The 12,469-nt window shown below is 27.4% G+C and overlaps 1 protein-coding gene across 1 annotated transcript; it reads right to left on the minus strand.

Moving 5' to 3' along the window:
• Nucleotides 1-16: 16 nt before the first annotated feature.
• LOC132948446 (non-lysosomal glucosylceramidase) lies at nucleotides 17-10,100 on the minus strand. The gene is made up of 16 exons (XM_061018899.1): nucleotides 9,682-10,100; nucleotides 6,761-6,849; nucleotides 6,454-6,634; nucleotides 6,207-6,369; nucleotides 6,013-6,133; nucleotides 5,552-5,670; nucleotides 5,365-5,485; nucleotides 5,148-5,283; nucleotides 4,956-5,081; nucleotides 3,190-3,557; nucleotides 2,969-3,114; nucleotides 2,725-2,837; nucleotides 2,072-2,214; nucleotides 537-643; nucleotides 274-465; nucleotides 17-202 (listed from the first exon to the last, which is right to left on the minus strand). Exons 1-16 carry the CDS (start codon nucleotides 9,831-9,833, stop codon nucleotides 17-19), a joined length of 2,463 nt encoding a protein of 820 aa, XP_060874882.1. The 5' UTR covers nucleotides 9,834-10,100.
• Nucleotides 10,101-12,469: the final 2,369 nt, after the last annotated feature.

The following is a 12,469-nucleotide window of genomic DNA, read 5'->3' on the forward strand; positions in this document are numbered from 1 at the left end:
AATACTATCTTAGTAGTTAGTCTTTGTTTAAATTATCCAATGCAGTTTGAATAGACCATATACTCAGGGGTCTCATATAACCAACAGAGCGATATGCATTTTTAGAATAAATAGCTTCTGGTGTCTGGTACGCCATGCCTATATTATTATAAACAGTATTATAAATACCCTTGGCTGTATTAAAACCTTCATCACGTAAACCCTATGAACAAATGTTTATCATTAACATAATGTACTTCATCGTAATACTATAATTCACAATATAAAACTAACGTGTGCGATCATTAAAGAGGACAAAGCATATGTAACTCCTGTCCAAACTTCTTCACTTTGCACCGAAAACATGTCTGGATTTCCATCAGGCATCATGCCATTCACAGCTCCCATTTTTCCATCATTGAACCCAAGTACATTCATCTTGTAAATTGTCTGAAGAGCTTTTTTGACTCTATCAACTGGGAGTACCTAAAATAAAAACATAATTATTTGATAAAAATGTACATATTAAAACTGAAACCGCTTGTATCATCCATTACCTCTTCGTTTACACCACAACATTTCAAATACCATTCCCCACACAATTGATCAGCCATAATTGATTTTGAATGATGCTGACCAGACGAATCAAAATTGAAATATTCACCTGAAAAAATAAATGTACTAACATTCTAATTCTGTTCAGTATTCTATAACAAAATGTTAAGTATATTTATAATTATTTAAGTATCAAAATATTAAATTATACACATGTGATAAACAATTAATAATATACAGATTATCAAATATTCTACTAAAAATTGTGACAAATAAATATTAACCAATTTTTAACTTAATATTATATAAGATAAAACATCTAGTTTAAATTTTTCCTTATAGAATGTAGATGATAGTTATATGTTTATTTATTGTTGTAATGAAGTATTGTAATTAAAAATAATACACTACAGTAGGAACATTATTTTAAAATAAATACATAATTTTTTTAAATATTCAATTAATCTTACACATATTTATTAGTTTTATCATAATCTAACCTTTTATTCTTCCCATTTTTAAATGACAACAAGGAAGGTTCTGTTAAATCATTAAAAATACACTTGACACCATTGTCTATTGTAAACACCATTTAACTTTCTACCAATATTAATCCAAACAAAGACTAACCGTATATAATATACTAGCTGATCCTGTGCACTTCATTGCCCGTTAAATATACCAACTCTATATGACTCAATATTTATTAGATTCGTTGTTTAATATTCGGTGTATGGTGTTCAAAATTTATCTTAACTTTTCTGTTGCCCGTAATAAAAATTCTGATTCATAGCTGTATATTATCAGGTAGGCAATCTACCTGCAGTAGATCGCGGACCCTGTGCTGTTTGTACGTAAGTGTATGATTTAACTCTTAAGTATCAAAGTTATAACAAGTTTGTCGTTTTTACTTAATTCCACCTACGGTGGATTAATATAATCAATTTATACAAAATCCTAACCTAACCGTACTTAAATCCGGTGAATAAAAAAAAACCATTTAAACCCTTTTTTAAATTAGCCTATCTTCTTCCCAGAGGTCTAATCTACCCACAAACATTAATTTATTTAGATATTGACAAAATATAATAATAATAAAAAAAATAACAAATCAACATGCCCGATTGACCAAAAGCAACCAATATATAATACAGTATTATTATTTTAATCTGTAACAATCAACTAAATTCAAATTTTATTATTTAGTTTATTTTTGTTTTTGGACAGATAGCGCCACTATTGTATTTTTGACATCCAGATTTCCTACTTTTTCGGTGGATTTTCCGAAAATTTTCTTTCATAGAAATTTTCTCTCTGACATACTCTTTTGTTTAAAAAAAAAATCAAAAAGATCTGATAATTAGTTCCAGAGTTTACCCTGTACATTCATTATATCTTTGAGGCCTTACATTGTACACCTCATAGTACACTTATCTATCTTGAGCTTTGTAGATCATAAATAAATTACAAAATTATTTGACCACCACAAAATTCAATGCTTTTAAGGTTAATATGATAACAACTTAAACCAAATTACCATTCCACAAAGCAGCATTAAATGATTCCTTGGCTTTATTTAATATGGTCGAATATTTTTCACTGATATCTTCATGTTTAAGAATATTTGATATCTGAACAGTACAATAAAGAGCAGCTAACCATAAACCTCCACAATAAGCACTAAAAACATAAATATTGTAAAATATCTAAAACTCAAGTTCAAATTTATTAAATTTGATGTAGTTAATATTATAGGATATCAAAATTAGGAAATCTGCAGTACTTTTTCAATAATTAGATAAAACTATCGAAAAATAATGGAAAAATGGGTTTATTAACAAAACACACGATTTTGATAAAAATCAATTTTGTTTTTTTCTGTTGTAATTCAAAAATGAACAATCATAGATATTTGAGATGTATTATTTATACCTATTTATACTATTTACTAACTACTTAAATTTAATTTAAATTAAAATAAAAAATTGTTCCCTTAAAAATGTCCAATCACACTGTTAGATAATTGGGTGGATATTAATCTGATCTGTACCCTAGTCCCTAACGTTAAGATGTTCTTATAAAAAGATACAAAAATATTTGAATATACAAGAAATATTTTGAACATTTTTAAGAAAAATTTTTTTCATCAAGTAAATGAATTTCCTATTATTTTTATAAAATTATTATTACCTGATGCCAGTCATTATCCATGTGTCAAAAGTTTGATCGGCAGTTCCAGAATTCTCAATCATTCCATCCCCATCAGTATCCCAAGACAATGATTTCTCCATCACATTTTTTATCTATATAATATAAGTAAATTATTATTTATTTAAATTCATTGTAAATACAAGTGTACAACATACAACACAAAATATTTTATTTTCATATCAGTAAAAATAAACTGTTTAGATAAATATTTAAATTGAATTACTTGTGGATACATATCAGCCAAATACTTGTTATCACCAAACATAGTGTAATCTCTGTAGCATTGCAAAACAAATTTTAAATTAAGATCACGCCATTCTGATACATTGTGTACTAAATAAGCATTCACCAAGTTAAAAGGGTCCTCCTCTATCAAAAAAACAACATAATAATTCATGAAACAAATACCTTTTAATGAAAAATAATTAATTAATTAAAACAAACCTGGATCACCTAGATCATGTGGTACACTATATTTATATTTCCGTAGACCTCTGGTACCACAGGACAAGTGTTTTCTAGTAATATTCAATGCATTATCAATTGTATCTCTAAACTTGTATTGAATACATGCCTGTAGTTTAGGCCACAGTTTTGCTAATGTAAAAGATGCATAAAAATGTACATCATATGTATTGTACATTCGATACTCATGACCTTCCAAATACCCAAAATATCCATATTGATATCTTGGATCTGTGACATCTAACCGTTCATAATCTTCTTTGAGAGGTAAGAACCAAATAGTTCCGCCATCAGCGACAAAATATACTTCATTGAATATAGCACTTTTATACCAGTCAGGTAATAATCTGAAATCAAAATAATAATAAAGAAAATTGTTAATAAATATTAAATACACAATACAAAAAACAGCAAAATCTCGGTAATATGACCAATAGTTGTACATGTTCATCAATCTAGTCTTTTTTTATGAGCGGTTAGTTAAACTTATTATCCAACTTCAATAATGAACCCAAATGTATGAGTACATTGTACATATACAATTATTATACTGATTATTCTGTGAATTCAATAGTTTTTAAGTGTAGCTGTTTAAACGTGCTGTTGTTTATAAGATAGAGACAAGAATACTTGCATGACATTTTTTAAATTAATTAATTAATGTTTATATTATGTATTTAATATATAATATCTCATATCCATTTTCAGTTACTCGTCATGAAAATATATTATGTATTGTACATGAAAAGTCAAATAAAACAAATATAATTTAAATAGAAAAAATTAAAGTTAATTAACAACCAGTGGGTGACATAAAAAATTAGGTTTATAACTTTAAGAGGACGTGGCAATGTAGTTTCCGTCTAGCACACGTATGACATAGCAAATTGTACGTTCAGCAGATCAAGTTTAGCTCTGTTAGTTTAAACTAATTTTTAAAAATTAGAGTGAATTATTGACATTTATAAAATTTAAAGGTAACATTTTTATCAAGGGTAAATCACACACTTTTTGTTATATTTTAATTTTAGAGCAAGTTATGATTATTTTAAGATGTACAAACAATTTACAATTTTAAAGTACTTAGGTATAACTCGCTTTAAAATTAAAATATAATAAAAAGTCTATAAAATACCCTAAGCACCTAGGTAATAATTTTACCTTTAAATTTTATAAGATGTCAATAATTCACTATAATTTTTAAACTAACGGAGCTGAACGTGAACTACTGAGCGAACAATTTTCTATATTGTACGTGTGTAAGACGGAGACAACATATGTAGCAGGTGTCACCAACACAATTGGTGAGTATCGTTAATCACAGATGAATAATATTATTAACATAAATAATGGTAAACATATTATTTTGGACTACTCCTTAATATCATTAATAAGATTTTTTTCAAATAATGAGTTTATTATATGATTTTGTAAATATATTAGTAATAAAAATAATCAAAAAAAAATTTTTAATATTATTTTAGATGATCTATAAGTAAAATATATTATTATAAGATTATATATAACTATATAAGCTGCAAAAACATAACGATCAATGAGCAATGTCCTTAAATTGTATATTTGATAAATTAATATCATCATTTTTAAATAGAAATCAAAATACTTAATTAATAAAGATCATGTAATAATGTAAGATAACCTTAACAAAATTAAATTAACACAATGTTATTATTTGTAAATAAATAATTATAAACGGTCATTAGGTTTTTATATTATGTACTTACGGATTATTTAAAATTGGATTTTGCCATTTTTCAATTTCTTGTTCCCACTTTTTAAAATTTTGCATTGAATAATGCATTATTTCGGGACCAGCTGTTCCATTATTGTCAAAAAACTTAGTATAGTACCTTAAATATTATGCTTTTAGTATTCTTAAATATATTTGATAATAATATAAATTAGATATAATTTACCTGAAATATTCTGTTTTTGATTTAGGAAATTTAATTTTAGGCATATCTATAAATAATCCAAATTCATAAGTCATTGATGTGTTTGGGAGTAAACATTGTTTTAAACAAACTGCACTAGCCACTTCTTCATTTCTCACTAAAAGGATATAAAAAATTAATATTTATTTATTTATCCATTCAATGTTTGTTCATGTGGTATTAGATATGTTTTACTTACTGTACATATTACTAGGCCCTAATTGCATATCTCTCAACTCTCCAAATAAATGTAAGCTTTTTGATATGGTCATACCATTGCCTTTTGGATCAAAATTTAATTGACTGAAAGCTGCACCTTCCTATAGTAAAAATGTTTATTAATTTCAAAATTATACATCAAATACTTGAACATTTAGTTTAATTACTTTTATTAATCCACCGATAACATAGGTACATTTCATTTCTTTAAAACAATTGTGTATCAGTGAACCAGCAACCTCAGTACCATCTTTGTTTAAGTTGAATGGTTCACAGCTAGGTTCGTCTAAAGAATTAAAACAAAATAAAGTAATTATAAAATGAGAAATTAATAATATTTATATTACAGTAAAACAAAATATTTATAGGAAATAACTATTTTGTACCATTTATCAAGCAATAGTCGTGTAATCTCTAAATAATATTTACTACTTACGTATTAGAAATATCAAAATGTATGAGTGAAATAAAAGTATTATCATTTATTACAGAGAAAGTATATTTAATAGAGGCTTTATGGTAGTTAAGAATTAATATAACATATTTTTCTATTTACCACAAATCAATTTGTATGACTTAAATTAGATTTTGATATATTAATTTTAAAAATATATACTATTGTAATAACCTGAATTATATGATGAAATGCCGTTACCACTTGCAAATGTAAATGTTAAGCTTATTGAATATTGTTCATCGCTATTATTTTCTACTGTCCATATGAAAACACCACCCGGGATACAACTATCCTATAACAATATTAGGTTATATCGATATACATATACTAAAAAAAGCTTAATAAAATATAACGGTATTACATACTTTATAGTTATGTGGAATAATGGGTGAAATTTGTTTACAAATGAGTTTGATATGAAATTCTGGAATTAAATATTCGGTCCATGATCTTGGATAGAGACCGGTATACTTACATTGATTTGATGGAAAATCCCATTTCCAACTGTACAATGTTTTGTTGTCACACCTAAAATGTTTAATGTACAAAATTAAATGGTTAAATTAATTTTATATACATAATATAATATGAATAGTGCACATTTGCTCTTACTTCAAACATGACAGAACATTATTGTATACAGTAATATTTTCGGTATTTTGAATATTTACAATGAACTGGTTTGCTTGAACCGATTCATACTCGTACATGCCAGGCACAACTTGATAACGACAAAACTCTCCTTTAAATCCACGGCCTATTGTTCCACCTCCAATACCACCCAAAGGTACACCTAAAAATATAAAATAATCAAAATAAATTGTTATTACTTATTATCATTATTTTACTAACAAGCTTTAACCAAACTGTTTAATTAATAATTGTAAAGATATAAATATTTAACAATAAAAATTCTTACCGTACATGTGCTTTGACTTAATTGGAAATAGAAAATCCATTATTGGTTTCTGGCCTTTTAAAAAACATGATAGCATGTAAAATACATACCTAGAAAAAATTATTATAATGATATGTTAACAATAAAAATAATAAATTTGACCAACCATTTGGTAATATTTCATTTTTTAAAATTGATTAGTCGGTTACTTAAAATATCTTTATACAGTGAAAATGTATGTTATATAATATAAATTTAGGGGACCCCTATACCCATAGGCATGCGCAGACTTTTGGTTCCGGGGGTGCACACTAAAAATTAGGGCCCACAATAATTTTGAAAACAATTATAGATACAGACAAATGTTTTAAAGATATCAAATACACTAAAAATATTTATTTTATTTTATTATTCATACTAATAAATATTACATAACAATATATAGATATACAATCTTATAATGATAATCGACATTTAAAAGGAACAACATTTTTGAATTCGTCAATAATTTCATTAATTTAATTTACACTTAATTAATAATTAGGACCCTTGTCGTTTTTGGTGAATGGTCCCCCCGTGCGCACGCCTATGCCAATACCATAATTAGGCCAGAGCTCCGTCCCCAATTGCCGACTAGCGGTTGGACTAGTGGCGTATTTGCGGTCCAGATCCCCTTTTGGCCTCATAAATATCCATCTTAACATCTAGTATATATATTAATATATTCTGTAGCGGAGCCCCCACTTATATGAATTTGGAAAATTAACTAGACCCCCTCTATAAAAAGTTCCTAAATACGCCACTCGGTGGTCTGGGCCAGTCCGACTCTGATTATAGCCATAATATAAATAATGTAACTAAATTATAGTTAGTACCTAATAAGTTAACTGAAAATTAATTGTTTAATTACTAATATTAGTAATATTAATATAAATTAAGTAGATCTTGAGGTTAATCTAATTTGATCTATGAATATTTTTTATTACATAATACCACTTTTTATAAATGATCCCAGATCATTATTTTATAAGTACACTATTTTATAAGGTCATTCCAGGGATCATTCAAATGTCAAATCAATAATAATTAATTTATAATAATTCGATAACACTTAGTACACTATATAATCAATGGTATACCTAGTTAATGAACATTTTTTTCAATGAAAACATCAATTTTTTTAGTTATATAAGACAAAGTATGAAATTTAATAGTTTAAATTAAATGTATTGCTTAGTATAAAAATATAATAAAACATCATTATACATTAGATGTGAAGAAATAAGAGAATAAAAAAGAATATGACTTCCTACAAAATACATTATTTTTTTGTTTATGTAAGTGAACAAATTCATAGGCACAAATAGATTTAGATTTGTTATTTTAAAAATTAGAATGAATCAAACTATTATGAAACTTGATAGTAAGAACATTATCTGTTTTTGTATGTGGGTTTTTTTACAATGGTTAAATTTTTTAGCAAGTCTTGCTTGTATAATATAGCATAAATTAAAAATGATCATAACTTACTAAAAAAATTAACTATCATAAAAAACCCCACATACAAAATAGATAATGTTCTTATTATCAAGTTTCATAATCAATACAGTCTAATTTTTAAAATAACAAAGTAAAACATGACCTGCTGAGCGTAAATTTGCTATGTTAAGCACTTGTAAGACAGAGACAATAAATGCCCGTGTTCATTCTCTTAAGAGTTAAGAATATTAACAAAAAAAAAAAATCATCTATGTTTTTATAAAAAATATCAACATAAGGTGTAAGTACTTATTTTATTATTATTTGAAAGAACCTACCTAACTATACAAAAATGTATACAAATTTTTAGTAAGTTTTACTTTTTAATTTGTATCTATACCCTTTATGTTTAATATCATCATTCATCAATATAAACATTTTATTTAATTTTAAACAAGCTATTTTTCTTATCACCAAATATTATAATTCATAACAAGTTGATAAAATAATTTTTTTTTATAGTGAACAAAATTCAAGGTTTTTTTTAATTTAAAAATTTGTTTTTATTTTATAACAAATAAAAATTTGGTATAGAAATTGGAAAATTTTTTTTCAAATTAAAAAAATCTCAAATTTTATTCACATTTAAATAAAAAAATATTTCATCAACTCATTATGAATTATGCTTTTTGGTAATAAGAAAAATAGCTTGTTGCCAACCTAACCTGCAAATATTCATTTTCTTCAATGCGGCGATTAAAAGCTTGTTAGAGAACAATGAGACATTGAGAAAAGAACGATTTTCAAATTTATTAATATGGTATAAATATTGAAATGTAACTTATATTCTTGACACAAAAACAATTATTTAAACATTTTCAGCAACTAATAGAAAATTAGTATTGGTTTAACATTATTTTATACGATTGATATTAGGTACTTTATACGTACATTTTGTATTGGAGTAAAAGTTGAATTAAAAATGTGTCGTGGTAGGTGTATAATTATTTATAATTTTAATTAATATTGTATAATTTACTACTTAGTTTGTTTTATATGAATTGATTTGTGTATTGTTAGTAGCCACCCGGTATTTTAGTTGAGGTAGGAGCCCCCCGGGGATGAATCTCCTGCGGTCTGTGCTGCTGATAAAATTTTAGCCCTCCAAAAAATTAACCCTAGTTACACCTATGCGGTTGGTGCACAGTAACCAAAGATACTCTGTGTCAAGTTTTGAAAGTGAAATTTCAAAATGATCATTAGACACTGTAACTGGTTAGTGGTTTAGATTTTAAATTATAAGGTGGACACCAATTAATTCTTATCCAAGTATTGTTTGGGGAATGATAATAAAAAAAAAAAAATAAAAAAAATCATGAGCACTAAAACAAATGCAGGGGCCCAAACCAGTCTGCAGGTTTTCCGGCCAGACGTAGCCTACGAAACATTCGAATTAATTTTACCTAACGATCAGCGGTAATAACTGCAATATCTGCTTGATCCTCGGCAAGTAAGACGGCGTTCTGGGATCGGGGAACTGGTGATCGAAATCCACTTTCCAACCGTGCTCGGGGACGCCACCTCCATCGTTGTTGACATCGCCTCGAACCGACATGGTAAAGTCCGTACGTGTGCAATGTATACCGTGGACGAAGTATGTGCACCCTTTTATTATTAAGGAAATAACGCGTTGCTTAGCCAACGGCCATGGTATACAAATGTATAATTTCTTTTATCGGCGTTCTTGGAGTAATCGTTTTTTTTTTTTTATTTTTGAACTTCGAGCATAGACAACTATATAGACATTAGACGAGCTGCAATAAGCATCGGCGTGTGGCCGACGGTGGAGGTCGACTCGATATCGATAACAGTAAGAATTATTGATAAAGCCGCCGCCCCCTCCACTACGGAACACGGTCACACAAACGACAAAATATCACGGTGTGTTTCGTTTTATTTTATTCTATCGTAGTACGTGTTTTTTACGTTGTTGTCGTTATCAGTAAATATTTAATAAGACAGACAGACAGTACTAAAAAAGTGCAATAGGTATGCAAATATATACATCATAATATCTTACATAATAAAATGGTTTTAAATTTTAATAATATTATGTGTCATACAGCCTTACATGATTTGTCGTCATGACGTCATTGGTCTTCCACCGACCACCAGTAAATACAGTAATCAATTGTTCAAGTCTCAAATATCAGTTACCTATTATATTATTATTATAGAAAGCGCTAAGACATAATATACTATGATTATAATAGTATTATAAAAGTTTTGAGGCGGTTTAAAGTTGAAAAGTTGAAAAGTTTTAGTGTTGATGTTGATACCAGAAAAGTTCTTGACACATTTAATAAGTAAGAAATTGACGAAAAAAATTTAAATTGCACTGGGACAACGCGTTAAAAACGTTTGATGACCTATCTTTTTCAAAAATCTTGGTCCATATTGTCTGCCATAGTGAAAATTCTGCTTCAATAGCTAGTGAATTTGGATTTTATATTTATATAAATTTATACAATGTTTAATATCTTTATATTTTTTGTTGATACAAAATTTAGGAATAACGTTTTGCAGGCTTGTTAATTGTTAATAATTTTTCTTGTTATTAAATGGTTCATTTAGTTGTTGACGACCTTAGGTGGGTTATACCCTGCCACCCCAATGTTCGAATATTTGAAGGGTCCCGGTGCCAGTTTTTCAAATTTTCCACAATTCTATAAAATTTGAAAATGAAATTTTGTATTTTTGTTGCGACCTCAATTATAAGACTTTTCCATTAATCTACTATCCGATATATATTTAAGGGGGGGGGGGGGGGTTAATGGGGTATATTATATCGCAAAAAATAACTTTACGGGAATAACTCTCGAGCTTTGTAGAATTGTCGGATTTTGATGATTATTTTTTTATCTGATAGAAGAAGACTTCCTACAGCCCGCAACGATCTCTGATTTTGTATTTTATTTTTAAATAATTGTATTAAAAAAATTGTAAAAAAAATATTTTTAGTCTTGTATTTTCTTAGACATATTATAAAGTTTGGAATAAAATATTGAAAAAAGAGATCGATGTGGGCTGTAGAATATTTCCATCTAGTTAAAAATTAGTTAGTTCATAATTAAAAAAAAAATATGAAATTTGGTTTATTCTACAGGGCGGTCGTTATTCCCGCAGAGTGTATTTATATGAGGACAAAATAGTATCGGCACAAGGCGCCTTAATTGTACTATAATTTGTACCAAAAATTTAAGAATTTTTACCTAAATATTTCCCCAAGAAAAATCAAATTTTCCGTTTGGGTGCCAGGGTAACGCTACCCCAGGCCCCAGCAATAGTGTTGGGTAGTAACGTAACGCAATTACTTATTCAGTAACGCAGCAGTAATTTCATTACATTTTACTTAAAGTAACGCAATTGTAACAAAATTACTTTTGAAAAGTAATTGATATGAAGTAACGCACTATAACGCGTTATTTTCCACGTCGTTAAAATAATAGTTTTGAATGTATTACAAAAACAAACCGATAAGATATGCCAGAAAAATTAAAAACCAATTATATTTATTTTTGATTCCGATAATATTTAACAATATTACTTAACATTCCAGGAATAATGTTATCACTTTATTAGCAGAAAGAAAAGAGTTCGGTTTAAAAATGAAATGTAATAAAAATTAATTATGATTTATGACTTATGACATATAGCCCGTACATTTGTACATAATACTATAATAGGTCTATTATCACTAGGTCTATGATTGTAAAATATATACTTAATCATATGAATTGAATATGATTTTTAAAAAAAATGATAAAAAAAAGTAACGTTATTTGTAACGCACTTTATTAATGAAAAAGCAATGTAACGTGTCAAAAAAAATTTCAGGTAACGCAAATGTAATATAAATAAAAATATTTGAAGTGACGAGTAACGTAATTGCATTACTTTTTAAAGGTAATTTACCCAACGCTGCCCTTAGGTCGTCATTTAGTCGTCACCACTTATCATAGAACATGTAGGTAACTACATTATTCTACTTTATTCTGTGCTGGCTACCACGATTTAAAATAGTACTATCTTAAATCGTGCTGGATACTTACTATATCGATTAATTTATTTATTTACAACATAGGTCATAGATACATAATATAGGTAATTATGTCTGTGCCCGATATATATAGTCGTCACGCAGAGTTGAATATTTTACAAGCATCCGAATCGCGTGTATGGAAAATAATA

Source organism: Metopolophium dirhodum, chromosome 7 (assembly GCF_019925205.1).
Source record: "Metopolophium dirhodum isolate CAU chromosome 7, ASM1992520v1, whole genome shotgun sequence".
NCBI classification, from domain to species: domain Eukaryota; kingdom Metazoa; phylum Arthropoda; class Insecta; order Hemiptera; family Aphididae; genus Metopolophium; species Metopolophium dirhodum.